Source organism: Blennius ocellaris (genome assembly GCF_963422515.1).
Source record: "Blennius ocellaris genome assembly, chromosome: 9".
In the NCBI taxonomy this organism is placed as follows: domain Eukaryota; kingdom Metazoa; phylum Chordata; class Actinopteri; order Blenniiformes; family Blenniidae; genus Blennius; species Blennius ocellaris.
The window spans coordinates 16,872,237-16,898,447 of record NC_137658.1 but is presented as its reverse complement, the minus strand read 5'-3'; the positions used below and the strand labels follow the sequence as shown (position 1 = coordinate 16,898,447).

The 26,211-nt window shown below is 43.9% G+C and overlaps 2 protein-coding genes across 5 annotated transcripts; both read right to left on the bottom strand.

Moving 5' to 3' along the window:
- Positions 1 to 409: 409 nt before the first annotated feature.
- On the bottom strand, positions 410 to 13,288 carry smad5 (SMAD family member 5). 2 transcript variants are annotated; one of them, XM_080502650.1, is made up of 7 exons: positions 13,142 to 13,288; positions 5,596 to 6,567; positions 4,068 to 4,382; positions 3,594 to 3,701; positions 1,955 to 2,176; positions 1,603 to 1,859; positions 410 to 1,497 (listed from the first exon to the last, which is right to left on the bottom strand). In XM_080502650.1, exons 2-7 carry the CDS (start codon positions 5,996 to 5,998, stop codon positions 1,354 to 1,356), a joined length of 1,449 nt encoding a protein of 482 aa, XP_080358776.1. In that variant the 5' UTR covers positions 5,999 to 6,567; positions 13,142 to 13,288; the 3' UTR covers positions 410 to 1,353. The 2 variants fall into 2 exon arrangements, with proteins under 2 accessions (XP_080358776.1, XP_080358777.1); XM_080502651.1 differs by lacking the exon at positions 13,142 to 13,288 and adding an exon at positions 12,618 to 12,734.
- A 3,151-nt stretch (positions 13,289 to 16,439) lies between these two features.
- Positions 16,440 to 26,172, bottom strand: ap1ar (adaptor related protein complex 1 associated regulatory protein). 3 transcript variants are annotated; one of them, XM_080502683.1, is made up of 10 exons: positions 25,997 to 26,172; positions 22,624 to 22,672; positions 22,518 to 22,544; positions 22,066 to 22,091; positions 21,881 to 21,977; positions 21,613 to 21,691; positions 20,552 to 20,613; positions 20,005 to 20,078; positions 19,672 to 19,794; positions 16,440 to 18,788 (listed from the first exon to the last, which is right to left on the bottom strand). In XM_080502683.1, the coding sequence occupies exons 1-10, from the start codon at positions 26,065 to 26,067 to the stop codon at positions 18,323 to 18,325; spliced, it is 1,074 nt and encodes a 357-aa protein (XP_080358809.1). In that variant the 5' UTR covers positions 26,068 to 26,172; the 3' UTR covers positions 16,440 to 18,322. The 3 variants fall into 3 exon arrangements, with proteins under 3 accessions (XP_080358809.1, XP_080358810.1, XP_080358811.1); XM_080502684.1 differs by having other exon boundaries at positions 18,382 to 18,788; positions 20,552 to 20,616; positions 21,593 to 21,691; XM_080502685.1 differs by having other exon boundaries at positions 18,382 to 18,788; positions 21,593 to 21,691.
- Positions 26,173 to 26,211: the final 39 nt, after the last annotated feature.

The following is a 26,211-nucleotide window of genomic DNA, read 5'->3' as shown; positions in this document are numbered from 1 at the left end:
TTGTTGGCACCAGCATTCTGCATACAATCGCCTGATTATCAAAATAAATTAATAAAATGAGCTGGAGGCCCTTTTTTATCGTTCAAGCGTCAATAAAGACACTAATACTGAAAGTCACGACTGCCTCACGCCCCCCCTGACACCCCACCACGCCCCCCCAGGGGGGCGCGCCCCACCATTTGAGAAGCACCGACTTAAACCAATGAACGTAGCTGCCACATATAAGGTGCGCTGTTCATCCAGTGGGACGAGTCAGAGCCTTGCTCAAGGACACTTCGACATGCAGACAGATGTAGATGGAACCTGCAACCTCCCGATTGAAAAGACGAGCGCCACAGCTGTCCCATACGCGACGATGCATCATAGTATTGCTGACACGTTTGCGACTGAAGCATAAAAATCAAATAAATCAGTTACCAAATAACCGGTTTATTTCATTGAGCTAATGAAGTCAATTATCTAACAACATAATGCCTTGGTACCCACGCCAAAAGCTCCATATGCCTCCACAAACCAATGAGTGCACATTATTGTTAATACAGTGAGTATGGGACATGCAGTCACTCTTACTTGAACTGGAGAGTACAAACAAGAACTGATAGCAAAGGTGTCTGCGGTCTGATTATATCATAGGTGACTACTTCTATTCCAATAGATGTAACATTCACAATGTTGTTAGCTTATGGCATGTTAAACTTGTTCAGTGATTGATCTCCCATATCAAAAAAACAAACAAAACAAAACAAAACTACCATGTTGGCATACATGACTTCTTTCAAAGGCAGTAGCTCAGTGTTCATTTCTAGCAGTAGAGACTATAAAAAGAAAGCATTTGTTATTATATCCGAGTCTAATGGTAAACATATTTTTTTTCTATATCTTATCTGTAAATATCTGACATTGACACAACAATGTAAGAAAGGGGGTTTTTTTTTCCGGAAGAATTCCAATTGTCTGTTGGACATAAGGCAAAAAAAACAAAAACCTTCTGCTTCATTAAAAACTACACATGTCGAGAAATAAAGTCATTTGATGAAAACAATAAAAGTCAATGCAAAAAAAAAATTAACAGTGGGCAGGTCCGAGCTCGTTGCTGGAGCACTCGATTCTTGCACGTGGTAGAATTGTCAAGCAGTAGTGTGTCCCTCTCCTCCTCCTGGTATTTACTGGAAAACGCTGGATCCTGGCTGCTGGTGGACTTCCAGCCAGACGCTAAAATCCCTTCCCAAATTAAGTGTAAACAGTTCAGTCATTAAGACCGCTTTAAATTATAAATCGTCAAGGGGGAGAGAGAGAAAGAAGTAAAAAAAAAAAAAAGTAAAAAAAAAAAAAGGTAAAAAGGGGCCTCTGTTATTAGGACACGGAGGAGATTGGGTTGAGAGGCGAGCCCATCTGTGTTAGCACTTTGTCCAGCCACTGCAGGGGTCCGTGCAGGTGCACCTCGATCCAGCAGGGGGTGCTGGTGACGTCCTGACGGTGATACTCCGCTCCCCAGCCCTGAGGAGAGGAAACACACGTGTCACACAAGCTGCACATGCACATGCATCTGAATCGTCAAAGACAACTTGGTCTCCCTTCATCGGCAGGTCTTCTCGCCCTCACCTTGACAAAACTCATCCGTATGGTGCACATCTTGGTAAGCTCGTAGACGGCCTCGAAGCCGTGGTTGACCGACTGCGCCAGGAGCTGCGCGAACTCCTGGTTGTTGAAAATCTTCAGGCTGCAGCCGCTGGGGATCTTGCAGACGGTGGTGGGGTGGAAGCCGTGGTGGTAGTTGCAGTTGCGACTCTGGACAAAGATGCTGGTGTCGCTGAGGCACTCTGCGTAAACCTCGCCTCCCACGTAGTACAGGTGGACTCCTGGGGAAAACACAACACACCGCAGGGGGGGGGGGGGGGGGGGGGTCTGAATCACGCTTGCCTTGCGCCCGCCTTGTGTCTGACCGACTCCGTACCTTTGCCGATGTGTCTGCGGGTGTTCTCGATGGTGGAGTTGCGGTTGACGTTGGACAGCAGCCCGAGGCAGAAGCGGTTCTTGTTGTTGGAGGGGTCGGTGAAGCCGTCCACGAGCACGCTGGTCGACGAGGCGTGGTAAGCCTCCCCGACCCGATTGTTGAGTTCATAGTAGACAATAGAGCACCAGTGGCTCGGCTCCTCGTATTCCACCGGCTGCACATCTGTGAACACATCGCAGTAGAAACAGAACGACTCTTATTCAGGTTTATTTATCGTTGAGGCATTTCCAACAGCTTCGGATTAGTTTATTCTAAAGCTAAATATTTTCCCTGCATCATATGGCTTTTATTTTTAACTTATATTACAATGAGCCCGTTAGTCATCTTTTTTGTTTTTTAGCCATTTAAATGTTCACAATGTTTCTGTTCAGCCTTCAGAGAATGAGTCAAGCTACCAAATTACACTGAGTTGCTTGAAATGAGCTATCACACACATTTAAACCACTGTGCGAATTAGCGTAATGTGCATGTAACTGAACATTACTATAATGGTCACAGTCATCCACACATGAGATTTAAAAACTTATCTTAGCCATTCATTTAAATAATAAAAGAAGGCGTAACAAGAGCTGAAACAGCTGGAACCAACTCACTACACAGCCCAGTGCATTTTTTATAAAGTCTTCAATATGGGGCTGCTGATCAGAACTTAATATATTCACTCAGGATTGAAGCAGATCTGATCTTGTTGCAATAGTAATGTGGTATAAAGTGTCTAAACATTGGGGGGGGGAAGAAACATGCAGAGATTACAGTAACAATCTGATCATTGTCAAATGTCAGGAGTTATTAGATTATTTAAGTAATGATGTGAGAAGCATCATGTGATATTGTTCATTAAACAATGTGGAATAGGATTAACACACCAAGGTTGTTTTTTCTAAACAGGTTTAACACATAAATGTATTAAACCCATTCATTTATTCAGGCCATGTCCAATAAACAAAGAAATAAATGCGTTACGTTTGAATCTTACAAACCAAATGTGTGTGCGCTCAGAAAAAAAAAAAAATTTAATAACTGACTTAAACATAATAACCAGGATTTCTGAAGTGCATGTCAACGTGTCAGACCAGATTAGTACAATTATGTGATTACATTCTATGTAAACGTGCTCATTGCAACAGTGGTTTTGTATCCTGGAGGTTGGTCCTGCATGTTTGAGCGTGTCGCCATGAGGCTCTGCTGAAAACCTCACAATGAGCTGCTCATCACAATCGGGCGGATTAGAAAAGGACAGTCGTGTTTCCTTGTGAGTCTGTCTAAACCACCGAAATAAGGCTTGCGGGCCAAAATCGGCCAGCGAGTTATTAAAAACATGCTGAATTCAACAGCTATAGAAGAATCCTTTTTTTTTTTTTTTTTTTTTACAACAACAAAGAAAAACTTTGACGTTTAAATTTAAAAGGTTATTACGGCACCGTTTTACCAGTGCGGCCCACTCTCGATGAAATTGTGCTGAATGAGCCGAAATGAGTTTTCCCCTCCTGGGTTAAAGTATATTACAGAAAGAATGGTTTGAAGTGGTCTCTAGCCAATCAGAACCATGGATCACGCCAGACCGTGTGCACTGCCTCACCTCCTCTGGGCATGTTCTGTGGTACCAGGCTGCTGCTCGTCTCCATGGACTGGCTCTCCTGCCCCAGCTGCTCGTCGGGGGGCATGTAGGCTGGGGGTGGGGTGTCAGCTGAGACATTAAGGGAAGCAGTTAGCGAGGATGAGACCAGTTGCTGCCGCTGGCAAATGGTCTTTCACACATACACACTACACTACACTCCACTCCACTCCAAATCTCCGGAGACCCAAACAATCATCACAGGATCTGAAACCCCGGAAATGGTGTCGGGTGACACACATCCCTCAGTTGCTGAGCCACATGCTAACCCATTCCCTACGGAGATGCAACGTGAGCCGCTCGAGCCTTTGAGGCACGCGGAGGAAAAAAACAAACAAAAAAACAACGTACAAGACATCTAACTTGGACTGCAATTAGCAAATTTAGAGAAGCGATGTCATTTGGCGTCGGCGGCAGGGTCAGGCACGGGAGGTGTACCTGGGAGCTGGAATGGACTGGAGGGTCCCGAGCTGGCAGGAGAGTTTGGATAAGTACCACTGCTGGCTGGAGAAGGGGGGTACGGAGAGTTGGGAGAGATGGGGAAAGAACCTCCGCCCCCTCCTCCTCCTCCTCCTCCTCCGCCGCCACCGCTGGTGGTGCTGCCGCCGCCGCTGTGCGGCTGCTGGAAGGACTCTGGAAAAGTGGCGTTCAGGGGCATGTGGGGCTCGTTGTGGGTGAGGTTGCGGAACTGTACCAGCAAGCTGTGCTGCGGGTTGAACTCGCTGTGGCGCGGCACCAGGACCGGAGGGAGCACTGGAAGGACGGGGGAGACATTGAATGAACATCAGAGCAAACACTCACAGGAAAACATTTTAAAAAAAATAAATAAATAAAAACTGTCTTTCTAAGTTTTTCTGGTTGTGCTGTTCTTGTCAATAATAATTTATTTTACATCAACAAGGAATCTAGGAAACGTCTTGAATTGGTATCCTCTTGAAAAACCCTCTGAGCGTGCAAACGACGGCCACAACCTTATAACCAATAGAGTAGAACCAGTGTACAGTGAAAACAGTACAACTGACCATTACGGCGGTAAATAAAAGGAAAACGAGCGCATATAAACAAAGTCAATGGTTTCCGTTCTAATGCATTTAAAGTCATCAGACTAAGTTCCAATGAAAGTAACATATGATATGACAGTACTCATGACTTCTCTAATTGCATCAGTTTCCAACATTCAGCGCATACCACAGCTCAACAACAAGCACACATTCCTCACAAGTCACTTCAGACCTTGGTAGACAAACAACAACCACCAAGGTCTTCTATATTTGTTTCCTCGTCACCTATGCCAAAAGGATTGTGTGTACTTCCACAGCCTTGATGCTCATCTGCTAACATACGGAGTCCTGGCTTCAAGGCTCCCGATACGAGCCTGCGAGCTTTACTTTTGAGCGACGCAGGCTGCAGCCTCTCCTGACCGACATGTGATCCACATCCTTGAAGCGGTCAATACGGGACTAGAAACTCCAAACCGGCCGCGGTGTCGAGAGGGGCCGTCCTCTCAGGGTCATCGTGAGCACATGTGATGGGGTGTGTGAGTGGAGGACCGGCAGAGAGGGAAAGTGGGAGTTTATCCTGAGTGGTTTTATGCATTTAGCGAGCCGCTCTCTGATGCCACACCCCAACTGGAGTGCCTGAGGCGTATAATCTAATAAGACTCCTACAGCTAGCGATATTGATTTTTCTGTGAAATGGAAGGGGGCGGGAAGACCAGGCCCGCTTGATGACAGCCTCCTGACCTTTGTGGATTTTTTTTTTACGGGCTCTCAGAGATCTCGGGGATGTGGAGAGCTCGGCAATGTTTTTCAGTTGAAGGCGAGGATGCTATTGCGGATCAGGGTATCGCAGTGTTATTAATATTTAAGACAAAAAGGAAGCCAGCCTCAGACGTAGTGCGCACTGGCGTTTTACAACGAAGTGCAAAATTATTTGAAAGATAACCAGTTCGTTCACAAGCACCTACCAGGACTCTCCACTCGCTTGTAGTGATATGGGTTGATGCAGACCTCCTTCTGCTTGGAGCCAAACGGGTATTCACACACCTCCAGGGGCTTGAGCTCGTGGTGCGACTGGAGGTCCGGCCAGCGCCACACTCTGCAGTAGATGACGTGGGGGAGTCCCTTCCTGTGGGAAACCTGCAGCCGGCCGTCCAGCGATCTTGGAATGGTAACGCACTTGCTGGGTTGACCGGGGCAGCTCAGCGCCTTCTCCAGGTCCTCCATGGCGCCTTTCTTCTTCTTCAGCTTCTTCACCAGCGCATCCACCGCCTTCTCGGCCCATTTCTCCTCCTCGTCCCCCTGCTTCCATCCGAGCAGGCGTTTCACTGCCGGACTGGTGAAGGAGAAGAGACTGGACATGGAGGTCATCCTCTGGGCTGTGGCGTGTGTTTAAAAAAAAAAAAAAAAAATGTAGAAGTGGTGGACGGTCAAGTCCAGATCTGTCGAAAGGTGTTTAACTCGTCTCCTGCTGATGATCTCCAAAGAACAATAATGGCCTGAAGAAGTCGGCTGAGCGTGTGGAGCTGCTTGGGGTGTGTGAGTATGAGGAGCTGACAGAAATGAGGGGTGGGGTGGGGAGAGGAGAGGAGACTTTAGCCTTGTCTGACCAAGGACAGGAAGCAGGGGAGGGACGGGAGTCAGCAAGCAGGACGCAGCTGCTGCTGCTCAGGAAGGGCCCTCCAGCAAGCTGTCCGGAGCTGGGTCACCACCACTGATGGAGGGAGGGATGGAGGGAGGGAGGGAGGGAGGGAGGGATGGTGCTGTGCGGGCTGCAGGAGCTTCGATCAGGACCGGTGTGCAACCGACAGGCTGCGCCAGGTCTCACTGGGGCAACTCTGACACAAGTCTTATAAGGAAGTGATCATTGCTCAACAACTCCCAGGTCATCTGCCGGTTACCTCTCCAACCGGGACAATAGGTTTTGGTTTGACGGCTATCTGTAAGAAAAGGAAAGAGAACAAATGAATGTAAACAAGCCACCTCTGACACCAGCTCACACAGACACGGCCTCAATCTACAGCCAGAACCAGTAAAATTAGAACTTTACCGCGACATCATTTTAGAAAGTCTCAGTTTTGCATTTTAGAATATATATTAAAAAGAAAGAAAGCGTTTTGAAAATTGGTGCATAAAGATTGTTGTTGGCTTCCTCTGTTCCACATGTGCTTCCCTGATTCGTCACACCCTCATCACGTCAGCCTTTGACGGGAAGACAAATGGCTAATCTAACATGCATTACATTTTTTTTCTTTGTCAACTTTGATTTTCATCATTGCGGGTTTTTTTTTCACATCATCTGGCATAGAAGAAGTGTCAGCATAGAAGGAGATGACGCTTGAACAGAGGTTTGAAACTCATTTCAGCGCAGGGTTCCACATACATTCACCTCCAGTGGGCCGTGTCAGCCGAATGACGGGAACAAACAAACAGGATTTTTAATGTACAAATATTGGGATGCACCGCTACCGAAACCAGTAGATATACATCTAAAAAATGGTGTTCTGATAAAATATCAATATGAGGCAAAAGCTAGTTTGTACAACACTAGCAACTAAATCACCAGAGACATTTGGACCAGCAGAGTTAGCCCTATGTCGTTGATTAGTTTCACTGCTCAGCACTTAACTCAGCGCCGTGCTGCATGCTAGAGAGTTTCTGGGCTCACACACCAGAGATACTACATGCTAAACATTATTCAAGTATGACTGATAGACATTAACCGCAAGCTGGAGCAAGTGAGTGAGCTGCACGTCGCAAACGTGGTCCCACACATAAAGCAGAATGCCTACCGTCGACCAGGGGTGGGCAATCCTGGTCTTCGAGGGCCGCAACCCTGCATGTTTTAGATGTTTCCCTGCTCAAGCACACCTGAGGCATCATGATGAGGCTCTGCAGAAAGATTGATTACGACCCAATAACTGGTGTCAGCTGTGTTGATGTGAGGACACATTGAAACTGTGTAGGACTGCGGCCCTCGAGGACCAGGATTGTCCACCCCTGCTTAAGACTGTAAGGCTTTTGGAGTTGAGCGAAGCATTGATGTAGAGCAAGGGTCTCAAACGCAGATCTTGGAGGGCCGCAGCCCTGCATGTTTTCCATGTCCCCCTGCTTCCACACGGCTGACTGCAACGAGTGGCTCGTTATCTGACTTTGTGCTGAATGTGGGGATGAACCATCAGGACATTGAGGTGTGTGAAAGAAGGGAGACATGGGAAACATGCTGGGCTGCAGCCCTCCAGGATCTGAGACTTCTGATGTAGAGGCTGTAAAAAGGAGGTTCAAGGCGACGCATTGCCTTCTCATATCGTTTTCGTATGGAGTATTAATTAGGCTTTATGGCATTTAATATGTAGTCATATTGGTACTCAGCATCTGCACATAATTAAAGGTTAGCACAATTTCAACAACATGTAATATTTAACAATGCTTCCTTGTGTACAAACCAATAAAATGCCCAAAAAGACCCATCTCCTCCAAGTACTTAACTATGTGCTTCCTTGAGTAAAAAGACCTCAAACCTTTTCTGCCACGGTATCTTTTTAGAGTCATGCAAGTAAAAATGTGTCTCTTTGCAGGCTGCATGACTTCTGCATCGTTCATGTTTTCTCAAAATTCCCATCGAGTATGGCTTTGATGCGATTATTATTTAACTATGGCATCACTGACAAACCCAGTTCAAACTCCATGAAGAGGAAATCCCAGCAGGTTATAGATCGACACCCAACTGCTCCATCAAGCACGAGTTCTCATCAAATCCCATAGAGGCCGTCTGCGTCACAGTCCATATCATCCATGTCGGACCAGATGAGCAGTGGGTCGAACACATGCAGCAGGGGCAGCTGTTCGGGGGCTTGTGAAACCAGCCTGGTCAAAAAGGATGTAACCACAAAGAGCAGCTTCCTCCTTCATCCCATCTCTGCCCGATCCCTCCCTTCCAACACACAGCTGTCCAACATCATTGCACCAACTCCCACGACTCATTGTTCTGCACGCACATGAAAGCGGAGGGAAACCTCCACAAGTCGGACATGGAGGCACATACACACACACACAAAAAAAAAAGATCATCCTGTAGATGTTATGAGTTCATCTGGCATCCACCGGGCTGCGTTGCAGTGGTTGTTTCAACATATCCTGATAAGATCTGGATGGGCCAGGCCTCTTTTAGAGTGGCTCAGGAGTGATTCACCAGCTTATTGTTGAATTAACAATGACATTTAACTGATTTGTAACGTTGGGACGCATCCAATCCGTGTGCAACATGTAGAAACACTATTTTGGATTTGTCCACATGAACAACTAGAGCTAATCTCAACGACCGAGAAGATCATTTTTACATGCTGATAGTGCTTTGAGATCTCTACATCAAAGGGTCCAGAACAAGCTAAAAGTGTGTTACAAAGTCAGATTGTTAGCATTAACTGAAAGTGCTTTATTGATCAAAGATAACTTTGTGAGCATGGCTGCTGATGATCTGTGCTTTCACAGATACTATCAGGAATTCCTGAGCATATCGCCGATATATATTTTGTCTGGACAATGACCTACATCTACGGTCCCAACAACAAAACCTTTTGACACACATTCGGCACCACTGTTCAGAAGGGAGGCATGTTGTTTAGCTTTCCTCTATTTCAACATTCAGTGACACTGAAAACCTTAGGCAAGAAAATTTTTTACAAAATGACGAAAACACATTTCAGGTTTCACCACAAAGGGATGAAACCAGTAAATATTCACATTTCAGATTGGTACTGGTCCAACAAATTTGGATTGTCATCAGATGCACCATTTGAAGTCTGCCATTTGAAAACTGCACAATTAAAACGCAAGTAAACTCACAGCCTACGATGCATGCGAGTTGACATGACTGAGCAAGAATGAAATGTCATAAGCGTGCGCCATCCATTCACAAAACAGAAATTAGCGAAACATGAATGGAGCCCTTGCCCTTGTGGTATTATATTTGGAGACAAATCCCCCCCAAAAGTTTTTGTTTACATCCCACATGCTTTCTGTGACACGTTTCGCCGTTGTAGCCACAAAGCATCCATTTGGGTTTAGCGCCAGTGTCACGCTGATCAGTGCACCATTTCATATACTGGATTTCTATTGGTTAGTTAGTCGATGTAGGTGAGATCAGCAGCCACCATCACCTCAAACGTCTGAGTGTCAGAATGTTATTGCAGGTCGTTATTGGTTGCAAGACCATGATGTCGTTGAACCCATCTCACAGTGCGACGTAGGACCAGCGATTTAGAGCCAAGGCCAAGGATATCGCCACCATTCTCTCACAACTGCCATATTTTGATAGGGACAGCCGAAAGTCAGTGTATGGCAGGCAGAAGAGTGCAAAGACAACCAGACTGGTGACACACCGCTGATGATCGCCACAAATGTAACCATTTTTCACCCAAGCTCATGAAAAAAAGAAGAAAATAAGTCTTGCTTTTTATATTCAACTCAAGAATGTAAAAGCTTCTGACCTTTTTTTTTTTTTTTTTTTTTAGATACACCCGTTTCTGTACTTGCATTAGGATCTCTCCCATCACAGGTTCCTTTTACAGTCTTGGGAGGCATTCCTGTGTGCAATTTGCATGTTCTCCCTTTGCCTGCATTGACTTTCTCTGCATTCCCTGGTTTACTACTGATGACCAGTTACTGTGTATTTCTTGAGTGTGAGTAACCACCTGGCACCATTTGTCCTGTGATGGACTGCATATAGACCACGAGTATCAGCTCCAGCATGAACAAATCAATTATATCTACAACTTATATTCATATATGTATTGACATGAAAATAAGACAGAACTATAATAATGTCCAAGTCTTGTGGTAGTAGCTTAAAAATAACCCTGCGATCCTTTCACGAAATCAATACAGGGATCTATGAAACACAAAAAGGCACTATATGCTCACATGTACTTCATGAAGTAAAAACAAATTAAACCAGCCAAATCAGGATTATATTACATTATGATTAGGAACTGTGTAAAAATAAAATTTGATGCTCTGTCACTCTTTTCAGTTCTATTTTAGTCTTAATGTTTATTCGTCCATTTACATTTGTTGTGTAGGCTCGATAAGATCAACAATAAATGTATACTATTCAGAGTAATTTGAATAGTCATAGAAGGTACCAAATCACAGCATGTGAATTAAAATTCTGATTGATTGGTCCTCGAATGAAAACAAACCATCCTTGATGATTTCAGGCAATACAAATTAATACACGCAGACAAAAACATAACCTTCTCCCAACTTTTGTTAGCGAAGGTAATCGCACCAGCTTTATGGAGCGCGAGTAAATAGGCCTGGGCAATAAACCGAAAATTTACCGATACTGAAATTTACGAAAGTTACCAACGTTATTTGGCCAATGTTGGTATATGCAGTGTTTAAAAAGAAAAGAAACGTTGGATTTGATTGTGTGTAGGTAGCATGTCCCTTTTTAGACGCTGTACTGTGTCAGAGACGTGACTCCACCCCATCCAGTCTGTAACAATAATGGAGAGGCGAAATGATGATGGACGGTTCAGAAGTTGCAGCGGCTGCTGCGGTGGCTGAAGTGAACGGCTTTCGAAGCGATCGAAGCAAATCGTCCGTATTTAGAATCAGCGGGCAGAGTGATGCGAGCTGCGGGAATCCACGCCTCCATCGTGGGCAGAGCGCCGTGTAGCGACGCGCCGTTCGTCGGGCTGGACGCGAAAAGTCATTTTACACACAAAACGTCACTTCTTTCACGAGAATTAGGTTAGATAGGTCTTTTTTCAAACTGTGGAGAAATCCCGTGTTTTCAGGTGCAATACAGACGAAGTCTGGTAATCTGTGCGAATCAGATCATCAATAAATCTTAACTAAAAGTACTTAATTTGTATTTTCTTCATTTATTTTCAGACTGTGTAGTTTTACGGTCCTTTAAAGTGGCAATAAGGAACCATGCTATCAGTATAACTGCTACATCTAGAGGCCATCTGTGCAGGGGGCGCAGTGGAGTAGCTATCGTCCATTTATCGTTATCGAGGTGAACTGCTCAATATATCGTGATATTGACTTAAGGCCATATCGCCCAGCCCTACTGGTCAAGAAATCCTGCACTTTCTGAATATTTTAAAACACATTTGACATCATCACGTTGACACCGACAGCAGTGACAATAGTGATCATGTTAGTCATAACATTAATTACGACCAACACATCTAATACTAATAAAAGCAGATTAGAAGCTAAACTAAATGGAGACGGTAAGGAAATAGCCAGCAATGGCAGCTCTTCATCACAGCTCAACTTCCTCAGAGGAGAACTGAGAAATCCCTCCTTCCAACCGGGGTTTTAAATACTCTTACTGGTGCATGTCCTGCAGTCAGGGGTGTGTTTGGAGTCGGTTGGAAAAGCTTGACAAGTGTGAAGCACAGGGAAGGAGAGCAGCCCGGGAGAGCAGCGAGCACCCCCCCACCCAGAGGAAGAGAGGAAAAAAGGGGGATTCAGACAGACGCATCTGATGTTACACAAAATCCCCCAAACAGCAGTAAAAATAGCTTTTAGAGCTGCTCCAACTTCGCCGTGCCACCAAAATACACGCAGTCAATAACAGAACCCATCAGTTCGGAGGCATTAGCGGGCTGGTATGCAAGCGGGCTAATGCGAGGAGCATCGAGTTTGCTAACTAGCTTAGCGAGCTTTAACAACTTGTCTAAAGTTTTAAACGAACACCTTGGGGAAGTCACTAACTCGTGCTGGTCACACGCCCGGGGGATTCGCTGTTGGCATAACACGTGGCGGTGTTTAAAAGTAGTTTTTTAGCTTGTCCCGGGCTGTCTTCAGCCTTCCTCCTCTCCCTCCGTTCCATTAACTTTTCGGAGCTGGATGCTAAGCTAAGTGCTAACCCAAACCTCTCAGACGGCGGCGCGGCGTCGAGCCTCCGCACAGTCCGCTGATGTCGCTCCCCGCACTCCCGACCACCCAGAACCACCCCGCAGACACCTACCTTTCACGGGCGCTCGCGAGCCATGTTTGCTGCCTCTCCCTGTTAACTTCTCTTTTCCGTTTTAAACTTTCTTCACTGGATTTAATGTGTTTTCTTCTTCCAGCGGCGCTTCCCTCCGTCGCCCCGTGCCAAGTCCTCCAGATCCCGGAGACTGCTGGACTACTGGGAAGGCGGAGTGCATATCCCTCCGCACGCCATATAAACTAGTGCCCACTTTGATCGTACATTACAGAACATTTTTTTTGTTTGTTAATTAACTTTTTGTTTTTTTAAAGTAAAACATTTTAGGATCAAATATAAGCCTGGATTAATATTTTATTCCAAACATTCCTGTTTTCTTCGCGCACACTTTTGAACACGCTCCGACTGAACCAACTTTGTTTTCTCTAAAAACTGTTTATAATGGAGGTGTCGTGGCATATTAAAGCGTATGATAGAATAATAATAATTTAAAAAAAAACCAGCACACGTGTCTTTTAAAGTGTGTTTTCGTTGCCCGTGGAGCGAGAAGTTGCGGGTCTTACGGTGGCGGTGCTGCGGCTCTGGGACGTCTCACAAGTTGCTGGCTCCACTCAGTCTGGACTCGGTCTCCTTGTGTATTGTTGTCTTTTGTGGTCCCCTCGTTTCAAACCGCGTCCCTCCACACGTCGTTAATCCCTCGGACTTTAATGATCCGGACTGATGGTCACCGCCGAACACGTCCCCCGGGTCGCACTGGGCTCTCTTCCCCGTCAGGATAACGTTCGGAGCGCTGAGTCCCTCCGTCAGTCCGTCCCTCCGTCCGTCACAGTTTTTAATGAGGTGCAGCTCTCGTGTTCAGCCACTAGCGGACAAACTGATTCACCGCTGTAATTCACCCGTTTTCTTTCTTTTTAAAATCTTTTTTTTTTTTTTATTCCATAAAAGCAGTGCAGTAACTCACTCAAACCAGTCAAGAGAGCATCATGAAACTACAAGGTCCCGGGCCCTGGTTCATTTAAAACCCCACACTTGTTCAAAGTTCATTCTAATTTAAATCGGAAAACTGTTCAAATAATATAGATAAACCATAATGTTCTGGTCGGGGATATATTTCAGTAATATGCAGGTTTATGCCGATGTAGCTGTACTGTACTCAAGGATACATTTATAAATGTAACTAGGAATGTGACCATGTTCACATGATGACAGTATACATGTGAAATATGTGATGAAATAAAACATATCTATCTATTTCTTACAATTTAGTTGCAAATGTGTATGTTTGAAAGCTTCAGTTTCAGTAAAAAACATTTTTGTTCAGGTAAGCCTTTGACCTGTCGTTGCTCAATTTAGCTTTTTTGTATAACTATGTATGTTTTTCTTGCTTCGATATTTTAAATGATCTCATCGCTGTTTATTTTTTTTTTCTGTTTTTAGTGCTGTAAAGCACCTTGTAAATCATGTCTGTGAAAGTTGCTATACAGTATAAATAAAGATCTATTCTGTTCTGTTCTAATGTATAAATGCGACTTAATGGATGTGGCTATATAAATGTAATTGTATGATTATGATTGTATAGATGTGACTGTTTGCATGTGACTGTATACATTTGACTATGAATATGACTTTATAAATGTGACTCCACACATGACTGTCTAAATGTGAATGTATATATGGGACCATGCAGTTGTGACTCTTTGATGACTGTACAAATTTAATTATATAAAGATCTGGCAAAATAAATGACTGCATCAGAATCTACAGTGTGGTTGTAGATGTGTAAATGTGACTATATGAATATGACTGTATAGACTTCCTTGAATCTGACTAAATCAAAGACTGAATTTGCATTTACACTGATTCATTTTTTTGTCATTGCTCAAACAATGAAGATTAGTGCGTATATACAGAGTAAACAGTGACTGCCAACTGAGTCCCAACATCACACCCGAGTATATCCTTTAAAATGCCAGAAACTGAGGAATAAACATCATTAACACAAGATTGAATCAGTAAAACCGTCTTCTTACTTCACAGGTTTTTATTCCTGAGCTGGGTATAAAAGAAGGCTGTCAAAAGCAGGGTTGATGGTTTGATTCCTGAGACACTGAACCTTCAGTTCCTCCCAATGAGAGCACCCGGCATGGAGTCTGATAGAGAAACTTAAGTTTCCTGAAGGTCGGTGGTGGAAAACGTTCAGGGAACAGATTCCCGACAGGATCTTTCCCTCTTGAATTTAGCAGCAGAATTATCTTAATGTTCCCAGAACATGGTTTTTGTAATGTTGCCTGTAATGTGCCTATGTGTCCACTTGTTGTCTAAGTTTATGTATATATTCATTATTTTTTTTCTTTGGTAAACTGGTTAAACAGCTAACATGTTTGGGATAAATAACATTACCTCTACTTGTAACACATGAAACACTTTGTGCTGCATATATCACATTTGATGAGTCTATGAAATGTGTTTTATAAGTCAAGTTTATCAGGATAGAATGAAATGAAACTTACACTCTGTATCAGCAGCCTCTGAAATCACAGTCTAAAACTAACCTTCAAGCCATTTACGTGCCCAGTTTCAAGTAGTTTTATAACAGACTCCTCTGAATGAGTCACATCTGCCATATGTGGTGTCACAACATTGTTCAAACAGAAACATTTCTATAAAACAAATGTAAAAAAAAAAAGAGGTATAGTTGTATCCAGCCCTCCCTGTTGGCACACTTTCTGTAACCTATATTGTGCAATCCTCACACAAGGATGATTTCACTCATCCTTTCCACAAGTTATTCCAGTCTTTGCAAGTCGTGTGAGATAATAACCACTTTGGTATGTATGACTATGTTTCACTGTGAGTGTGTGTGTGTGTGTGTGCGCATGTTACTGATCAGTCATCATCGTCAGCGTGGCCTTTAGTCAGCCCACAGATGAGCTGTCAGTCTGACCGGTTTGACTGACAGCTGTTTAAATTACTGCCATCAAAGGTCAATAAGCTGGAGTTGTACAGTGTGTAGAGTTCATATCCTTTTCATATCAGTAGCACAATTTATCTTCCTCCGAAGTGTAAATGTCATGGCGTAACACATCTGCTGAACTCAAATCATTTGAGTTGTAGTCCCTCACTTCAAACTGAAATGATAATGCAGTATGTGTTTTCCTTCATTATAAAACGACAACATAAAACAAACCCGACAGTACTGCGAGAAATTTAGTTGGTTCTCACTTTTGTGAAGCTCAAGCAAAACCAGGCTTATGTCTAACCGTCATTGAATTAAAGAAGATAATTATACAGTATATGAGGCTTTTCATTACGTTAACGTAACGCGGGCGTACGGTGAGTCTTATTTGATCACGTGAGAAAAACACGTGCAGATTCACAGCATTATCTTACCGCCAATCATTCCACATTATCGCCAAACGCACAAGCTTGTTATCTAACCTTCAGAAAGCAGAAATATAAAAACTGTACGCATATTGCAAAGGATGCACTTTTAAACAGCGCCGCACATTTAGATAAGTTGCGAGTGACAAATACTTTGTGTTACTTAGTTAAGCAAGTTTCATTTGAACAATAAAACAATACCAAATCGTGCAAATCTTGCATTTTGACTGTTATATTTTCAACGTTTTGCATTCGAGGTTCAATGGTGAGTGGAAATGTCCCGTCGGTGAGGACGTGATGGACGACTTTAAACTCTTATAAGCGTCCCTCAACGAGGACACATGGATGGGTCAGTTTTGTTTATTAGAACAATTCAAACACGAACCACGACTTCCAGTCAGACCAATGATATTGCACCACACCCGACATTTTTCATCCTTTATTCTCCTCTTCAATGTGACAAGGAATGTTTGCATTCATTTTCTATAGAAATGTACAGTCCATATGACCACAGCAGAATGTATTGATGTGTTAAAAAAAAAAGACTTTTTTTAAAATTATTTTTTTATTAAATTACACACTCAATCAAGGAGAAAAACCAAAGAGCCAGTGTCTACAGCAGTGCACCTCTGTCCCACCCTCCACAACACCAGTGAATCATTTCAGTGAACATATTCTGGGAGCCGAGCGCAAACTCAATGAAACGACGTTAAGAGTGCAATCGGTACATTTTGATCCCCGAAAATGGAGGATGAGCGTGAAAAGAAGCATCGTGTGAAAGAAGGATCAGAATTAAAAGTCGTGTCAACAAAGTTACGCCGTGTCCCATCAAGGTATTGCTTATATTCTTCGCAACGATCACGTTGAGAAATACAAGAGGTTCTAAATTCAGAGCGGCCGATTTGGATTTGCTGACGCACCTCAATGAATGTTTGATGATCCATTATCGCGGGAGTTCCGCCGTCACAACCCGACTCATTCGATGGTATTAAAAGGTATACTGGGATAATTCCTCCATGTTTTTTTTTGGTCGATAGTGTATCAGGTGTCTGCGTTACGCTGCGTCCCAAGAGGATTTCATATATATACCGGGCGAGGCTGACGTCACTGCAGATGGTTCCGGAACGTGCAGTAAAAGATGACCGGCGAGGTTTTCTGTAAACTCACCCGGCTGACTTCGAGGAATTTGCGATGACTGAGCCTCCAAGCAGCGCCTATGTAATCTCCTCACTTCTGTTCAGAAAACATTACAAACCAAAGTTCGTTTGAAGAGAAAAAAATTAAATAAAAGACAGTTGGCTTTGGCTTCTTATAATATGCATTACTGATTGAGGGATGACTCGACCATACGAAGGTGAGAACACCCAGACCGCCTCGTGGAAAAAGTCTTCAGACCCTGAAGACGGTTGCTTTGTTTTCCCACAGTGACTTATTTAAATGATGTCAATTGAGAGTGTGCGTGATGTCACAACTGACAGCTCGTCTGGGCGAGGTGGCCGCGAGCGTGAGTCAGGTGGGCGGGAACTCGGCAGTGCGGCTCCGCCGACCGTCGGCCATCTTTTAAGTTTCTGTAGACTGGACTGGACGTCCAGCTGATTTTGTCCAGCTCCCAAAGAAACCCGATGTGGCCCATATTTAGCGTTAGCTTGTAACGTCCCCAAAGAGCCTCTGTTGTTATAAAACCTGTAAAACCTTATTTTTGTGTCACTGTACAAGATTGAAGCCGTCGTTACCGACGGACCGTTCATCAAGTCTCGAACTAAAAATCGGTCGGGAGCAAGGAAGGGACCGCATACGCACGAATGTAAACATATCTCCTGGTTGTAGGACTCCTTCCTGCTGCACTCGGTCAACAGTCTTTGGTACATGCAGCTTTGGGGATATGTAAACATTATCCACCTCTGTACACGCCCGTTGTTTACACACTGAGACAAACCGTCATCCTACAATGTTTGGACGTATGCTTCTTCCGACGTCTCCGTGCTGTAACTCCCGTTAAAGTCTTGCGCTCTAAAAAAAAAAACCCAACTGCCCTACTCTCATAAATCAAGTTTGATTGTGGCTGCTGTGCATGAAAGCAAAAGTGAAGGACGAGCTGCAGCAGAAGAAGAAGAAGAGTGTTTTGGTCCCTCAAGAGACGGTTCTGCTATGAAACAGCCTCGATGGGTCAAACGCAGGACATATTTTCTTATTGGGACTATAAAAGTATACCTTGATAAATGATCCTGCACCATCGCTTTCCATCTCAGCCAATGAAATGAGTCCACTGGCAACTTCCAGGTGTGTGTGTGTGTGTGTGGTACAAGCACTTACTGAACAATGTGTGGAGGATTATGATCCTTCATGTATGATGCAATGGGCATTTAGCAAATGAAGGCACTGAAAAAAATGAGTGTTTGATTAAAAACCTGGCCACACTGGAGCCGCGGCGTGGAGACGCGGCACGTACCCGCGGCGTCAGTCTTCTTACAGAATACCGAGGGACAAAAAGCTGGTGGGCTCCGACCCGAAGACGGCGCCGTGGTCCGGGCGTCCCCCCCCCCAGGTCGCCGGCCGGACACTATCTGTCCTGATTGTCCGCCTTTAGGCCAGAGTCCGAGGCGGCGTCCTCCGAGGGAGTGTCCAGGACGGGATTGACGAAGCCTTCGAACTCGGCGGGCTCCTCTGGGTGGGTGCTCACGAAGTCGTTCTCCCACTCCAGCGCCGCCGAGTCCTCGGAGGCCGAGGTCGGCCCGCTGGTCGGCTGCTTGCCGCCGGGCCGCAGCGCCGCGCGCAGGATGTCCTCCTCCGTCCGGGACCGCTCCCAGGCCGGCAGGGCGCGGTTGATCCCTAGCAGCGACACGGCCACGGCGGTCAGTTTGGAAAACCACCACGCCCCCCCAACACTTTCACTCCAAAGTCAAATGTCATGTAAACTTCAGTCAGTAGTGAAAAAAAAAAGAACAAAAATGCAAAAATAAGCCATGTGAAGAGTTATTCAACTTAATTAAGGGCCGATTTCAATCCCGGTTTTATTCTCCCTCACTGCTCTTCTTTAACTTTAGATTTTCCATCAGTTTGTGTTGAGGCCGGTCCCTCGGTGTGAATGCATTTAGTGTTGGGATATTAATTCCTCACCGTGACGGCGGAGTAGACGCACGCGCCATATATTCATAGTTCTCTGCAGTGATATCAGACGTGACCATTATTATTAACCTCATTATTCCAGATAAACCCTCATGGAGCCAAACAGACTTGGAACAAGAACAAGAACGTCCTTCAAAGCCTCGGTGACGAGGATTTGTTTTATTATGTCATAAAGGTCGTTCCAAACCGGGGGGGGGGGGGCGGCGACCTTCAACACTCAAAGACTTTCTTACAGAAACATGCTTGTCAGGTCAAGTGATGGGACCGATATGGATGTAATATCGTTGTGCAATATCGATTGTGCTGGACCACGAACGTACCGCAGTCAGATAACGTTGATGATCCTTTGATAATGTTGATGTTTATTTTGTTTGATAGTTCTTGCACTTTTAATTTCAAATATTGAATTTGAAAACATCACAGTTGTTGTATTGTGAAGCCAACTGAGTTCAAAACTCATTTTAATCCATTTGTTTGGGTTGCTTTTCGGACTCAGAGTTGAACTAACAACTTCATATAACAAAAACTCGGCAGTTTACCCCAGAGACCGTTTTTGGACCTCAGTTTTGAAAGCCAGAACTCTCACCTTCCTCGTCTTCCCACTCGAGGTCCAGCGAGGTCCCGTCGTCGTTGGTGGAGCGGGTCTTGGTGGTGAAGTCCCAGCTGCACTCCGTGTTGGGCGTCACCACGTTGGTGTCGGAGGGGAGTCCTGGGAACACACACAGACCGTCATTGTCAGCGACTCCTCTGACGGGAACAAACACGTGATAAGTGGAATAGGAGACTATAAATATCTCGGTTAGATTACAAAGGGAAGCTTTATGAAAAGGACACAAAACAGCCCGTTTCAATTGGAGCTTTGGAGAAGATCGCACTTTGGACGTTGCGGACGCAGAGGAAGTAGGTGATGCGCACTCACTGCTGCTCCGGAATGCTTCGGATTGAGCTCTGATGTTCTGGAGGTAGACGTCGAAATCCTCCCCGGGGGTTTGCCTGAAACGCACAGAAGAATTGAATGCAAGGGAAACAGATAAAAGGGACAAACAGGCGGTCTACAAATCTCCCTGCTTGCTGAGAACTTCGCACCAGAACCTGGTTTTTATTTTGGAGGGGGTGAGCGATGAAACTCGATACTGCTCCGGCCTTTTGTTATCCCTGCTCCTTTTTCATCGCCTCCGTCAAACGGGGTGGGGCTTGTGAGCTCGTGAAAATTAAGTTAAGCATCGAATTTGGCGAGTTGATACTCCGCCGCGCTTTAAAGACCTGCTCTGCAGCCGACACGCTGCGGCAACGCTGGCGTCATCAAATCAATGCCTCTCCCGAGAGGCTCGCTTCTCTTGCAAACTCCCCACACGCATCTGACGGCAGAGCTCCCGGCCACGCCGCGGACGCTCGGCGGTGCCGCGCCGTGCGGCCGCGGCTCCACACAAGCCTCCCCGTTGTCTTGACGAGCCGCGCTAACTCACTTTCTTTGATGCGCCTCGCCGCCGGCGCCATCTGCTCTGCCCCGTGTCCTCTGGGCGGACAGCTGCTGACAAAAAACAGCACAGATCAAGTAAACAGATCAGCAGATCCTCCCATGATTAGAATACACAAATAGATATAAATAAATAAATAAATAACAACTGAAAAAAATGAAAATTTTCTGGCGTGACACAAGAAAAAGACATCAAGAGAAGCACAGGCGTGGAGCATGAAATAGTCTCGTCTTCACGAGATCATATGGACAGGGATTTTTAAAAAAAGGTCAATTTCAGGCATTTTTTCTTGAAGAATTGGGGAAATATAAAACCATGAAAGTTTGGATTGCAATTATGATTTATAACCAGGTGTCTAAAGAAGTGAATTGATGCTGTAACGTCCAGGTGTATGACAATCGGAGAAAAGCTGAATGTGTTGAAATGTGCAACTAAATTTAATTTTAAATCTTATAAAATCAGTTTTCATCGTCGTTGTTTTTTTTTTTTAACTATAATTTATTTCAAAAAAGTTTCGACTTCTTTGGATTTTACTAGTCACATTTATTGCATCTTTTAGAATAGAACACAATCTTCCTTAGATGACATTTAAAGTGCCAATCGGTGAAACAAATGGTATACACTATAGTGAAAATACTACAATAAGTGAAGAATAGATAAACTAAAAGATTTGATCTCAATTCTACTTACTAAGTTGTTTTAGAATCCGGAGCAATGTTTACCTTGTTGGGCTGCACTAACCTGTGTGGACCTAGAAATGAAGTTGAATTCAAATTAAATGATAAAAATGTGCCTTTTTTCCCCCCGATTGGCTGCCTGGATGCATGAAATAGGTATAATAAGTGGTGAGAATTAATCCGTCACAGCCACTCTTGACATACGACTTGTAATGGAACGGAGGCACTGAGACACAGGACATCCATCAGAGATGGGGGGAGGATGAGCAGTGATCCCTGAGCAGCATCAACACACAGGAGGAGGAGGAGGAGGAGGAGGAGGAGGACCTGCTTTAGCCCGGTGCCGCCTCACCTCCAGCAACTTTCGCTCACGTGCCAGCCTGGCGGCTTCGCGCTGGGCCGCATTTCTAGCCTCCTCTTCTAGCTTTAACTTCTCCTCTTGTGCCGCTAACTTCAGCGGGAATAACAAGAAATGAAACAGGAAAAAACAAAGCACAGGAACAGAAAATTAACAAACAGAACCAAACAATGCAGCAAATTAAAAAAAAAGGAAAAAAAAAGTAAAGAAAAGAAGATTCAAATTAAAAAAATAAAAATAAAAGCCACAAGTCTAAAAACGTAAAAGGAGGGGTTGTGTCACCTCCGCCTGCAGCTTCTGGTCGATCAGCACCTGCTTGTCCGAGATGGCGGCGTAGCGATGTTCTCGGAGGTGTTTGATCTCGTCTTCACTGATGGGCCTGGTGGGACGGTAAAGACGGCTTTCAGTTCAGAAAACACCACGGTATGTTTTTCTTTTTAAAAATCAAGGAATGTGGACCTCTTTACCTGGGGCATGGCTGTGGGCTCTCCGCCTGCAGAGCAGCAAGGAACACGTTAGCATCACACACACACACACACACACACACACACACACACACACACACACACACACACACACACACACACACACACACACACACACACACACACACACACACACACACACACACACACACACACACACACACACACACACACACACACACACACACACACACACCCTGTATCAGCATATATTAAACTTATAGAAACACATCTTTATAAACAATTTAGAAAGTCATATATTCTGCATGCTGGCCTCAATACGATAAATCAATATAAATATATAATCAATAAAATGATTACTAGCTGATACATATTGACTTGATATGGCCACAAATATACAAAATATAATGACCTCTAAATGCACACACACACGAAACAAACTTACTAAAAACCACAACGTGAATCAAACGTACCTCATCACTTTCTACCAGGTTTTCAAACTGGAAAGCAAAAAAGTCACAGTTAGAAATCCAGGCGGCCTGATGGGAGTGAAGAAAAGACGAAGAGCGCCGTCGGTACCTCTATGGTGTAATGTTCCCCGGTCGTGCTGCTGCGGAAGTATTTGGACCTGTGGAGAACAAACCATTTGGTTTTCACATTAACGAGATAAATGACGTGTCCTGGAGGCCGATAAGGACTTTGAACATTCACTCTGAGATGCTGCACGCTGACACCAGGGTGTGAGATGACTATGTTCTATTTTAACGACAATATCTACATTTTTAAACAAGGTTTTTCGGTTGATATTTGCTTTTCTTTAGTTCTGTAAGGTTCCTTTCTTACCCAGTGATGCTATTGGTTACCAACTTAGAGACCAAGACTTAAGGAGAGGATGACGATTATGTCCTTGTGCAATTTCTCTTCTCTGAAACCAAATGTAAAATAGGCTATAAAAGACTTTGTGAAAACAGTATTAGAAGTAAATACATTAGGGTTTTTTTTGGCGTGTAAAATACGAGGTAAGTAGAGATGCAGCTACCTTTATTCATCTTCTATACCTCTCAGCTCATCTTATTGATTATGCTGAAGGCAGGTTGCACCTCAAAGACAAGTGAAACCACCGATAATGAATGAATATGACAATTATTCCATCCACTGAACAAAACCTGGAAATAAAAAACTTTGAAATTTCAAGAAATCCAGCTTATTTATGTGTTATTACATTTTGAAAGGACTTTTTTTTTTTAAATGTCACTCCTTCATTCAATACTTTATAAGATTACTGGCTAAACGTTATTATGATAACAGATGAACAAACCTATAATACTATTGACAAGTTATTTCATTAAGTGTTTATTAAGTGTTTATTACATTGACAAGTCGCCTGAATAATGACATTGCTAAAAGGTATTACACTGATATATATGTAACTATTTAATTTTTTTAAAATCCCAAACACCTTCCCTGTGATGGAGCTGGGAAATATGAAAGGTCTCGTTCACACTGCAGGGAACTGTGACCCAATTCACTTTTTTTTTTTTTTTTAACTCACAAGTGACCTGTTTCTGAAGCACCTATTCAGACGTGTTTCACTGGAGCCAGGCCTCGTTCTTATGTGGCACCAACCGAGAGATTTTTCTACATGTGACTGTTTCATCATTGACATGTGACAGACGTCACGGGTGAGCGCCGGAGGAAGCAGCTCCGTCAAAATGCTAAACGCTGTGCTCTCTCTCTCTCTCTTTTTTTTAAAAATTCATGTGGGTTTTACGTTGTTTCGGAGCCACATCTGGCAAGTCTGGTGCTGACCGGGCGTAACTTTGTGTCATTGGGCTTAATGCAAAAGCCCCAAAAGGGAGAAAATGGTCTGGATTATAAAGAGAAAACAGTCTATAAAAGGTTTGAGACACTTGCAAACCATATTGCAAGTGACACCAACTAGATAATTTAAAAAGCTTCATGTTTGTGAAAGTGTTTTGAGTTTGTAATTTGTTTTGTGGCTTTGTAAAGTAGATCACTACCGGATGTTTTGTTTATCAAGGCATAATGAAGAAAAAACAAGGTTTTAAAAAAAAGGAAAGTCCAAAATTGATTATTAAATTCCCAGATGTGACCAATCGTGTCATAAAGACGTCTTAAAGCCTCACGCCTGTGGATGTTTTCCTGCTTCACATGAGAGATGATTTATTTCCTTGTTTTATTGCCGTGAAATCAGAATTATCATCGATAAAGGACTTCAACAATTAAATATTTAACAAGAAGTTAATTGCAGAAATATGTTAAATACATGATCTCAACCTTCTTTCTCCTAAAGAGGATCCTCATGGAATATTAAGTGTAGTTCTACTTTTTAGAACAATATAGACTCCATTGTGTTTCCACAATAAAGCCCGTCTACTAATGTTCAAGACGTCTGAATGGATGATTAGGCACATATAATATTCCATTTATGCTGACTCAGTTTATGTTGTTAAAGGAGCAGCTGATGTCAGCGGGCAGAGTGGATTTTAAATGACCAGCCTCACATTAATCCCACTATAACCTCATCACTGTAGCTTTTACCTCTAGAACCGACACCATAATGATGATTATTAACTTATAAGTGTTGATATGAAGGAATTTAGCTGATTACGTTTCCAAATGTTACATTTAGTGTGTGATGGGATCAAAATTGGAAACACTAATATCAGATTATAAATCTGCTATTAAATCCGCATCAGGTAAACTTTTCAAACATTTCACATACGACTTCAGATTTCTGGGGGTATTTTTTACACTAATCTCAAAACAGCTCGAACATCATCTTTTGACAATATTAGCCAGCGATGGCCAAACGAAGACTCACGAACCACTTTCTATATTTCCTGACTCCACCAGATGGCGCTCTTTGGTTCGCAGATCGCGTCTGAAAGACTGGCAATGAAGTGTTTTCAAACATTTGTTGAACAGACAGCGCCATCTAGTGGCTTCAGAAAATAAAGATGGTGGTTCATGAAGCTTCATTTGGTCGTCACGAAATATTAACACGTTTCCACCATATTACAGAACAAGAAACATGGAATGTACAAGATGTAGGTGGAAAACTTCTAAGACAATTAGGGAGAGAAAAACATTAATTATAAAAGTGATTAAAAAAAAAATTTTTTTACTAGTCTCTTGAAATTAGATATGAACGGATTGACAACTGTTGTATTATGAAATGTATTGCCAATTAATAATACAGAGATTCACCTTCATACACAAGTAATGACAAAACTTTGTTTTATGATAGAATAAAACTAAAAATGTCCTTCTGGACATATAAAAGTACTTCTTTTCTATTCTAAATAACAAAGCACTTTTTTTTAAAAATATTAAAGATAACCTTTATCCTGTTTGACTGAAGAGAACATTCTATATATATTTTAAAAGTGTTGTGCACCCCCTAATTTGCTTCAGTAACATCATTAGAAGTGAATATGTCTGTCTGCTCCAGTGTGCAAACATATGGACATGACTATAAGACGCTTCTTGTTTGTAAACAAAGCACCGGAAGCGTTCATTGACGCACACAGGTGACATAAATAAGAGTGACACCAATTATCTGCACGAGGGGGTGCCTGAGCCGCAGGGGGGGCACTTGAGTCTTTAACACAGCTCAGTGTGAGACCCAGTGTGTGTGGATGATGTCGCTCCAGTGTGTGTGTGTGTGTGTGTGTGTGTGTGTGTGTGTGTAGAGTCCATGTCCGGGATGACAGCTGGGGTGGGGTCTTGTTTTGTGTTAGGGGCGCCTCACGCCCCTCACGTCAACACCCTCGGCTTTCTGCCCGGTCAGTGAGGTCCAACACGGAGCCACCGAGACGTGGAAGTGAAGCCTCTCTCCGGTTCTCTCCGCGCAAACCGGGCGCCGTAACCGGAGCTGGTTCACATGACGATGATGATGATGATAGGCTAGCTGCGCGTGCTAACTCACCCGCCGCCTCTCTGGATCCTGCTGGCTTCCCTCCGGAACAGCCCCGCGCAGTAAGCCCAGCAGTTACCCATCGCATTGTCGAGTCACTTGCTCGTGTCTGGCGGCGGCCCGAGCGGTGGTACGGTCCAGACAGCGGGGTAGTTACATGGTCTCCAGGTCCCGGTCGGTCCCTTGCTCTGCCCCGGCAGGCAGTCACTTCCTCATCCTCCTGCTTC

Bases quoted from the DNA above. Each gene is read 5' to 3' on its own strand.
- ap1ar (XM_080502683.1), bottom strand. From the start codon at position 26,067: ATGGGTAACTGCTGGGCTTACTGCGCGGGGCTGTTCCGGAGGGAAGCC. The intron at 20,614-21,612 runs GTGAGCGAAAGT...TTTTGTCAGCAG, and splicing joins CGAAGCCGCCAGGCTGGCAC to CTGTCCGCCCAGAGGACACG. The intron at 19,795-20,004 runs GTGAGTGCGCAT...GTGTGTTCCCAG, and splicing joins CGAAGCATTCCGGAGCAGCA to GACTCCCCTCCGACACCAAC.
- smad5 (XM_080502650.1), bottom strand. From the start codon at position 5,998: ATGACCTCCATGTCCAGTCTCTTCTCCTTCACCAGTCCGGCAGTGAAA. The intron at 2,177-3,593 runs GTGAGGCAGTGC...ATGTGTTCACAG, and splicing joins ACAGAACATGCCCAGAGGAG to ATGTGCAGCCGGTGGAATAC. The intron at 1,860-1,954 runs GTACGGAGTCGG...TGTTTTCCCCAG, and splicing joins CCGCAGACACATCGGCAAAG to GAGTCCACCTGTACTACGTG.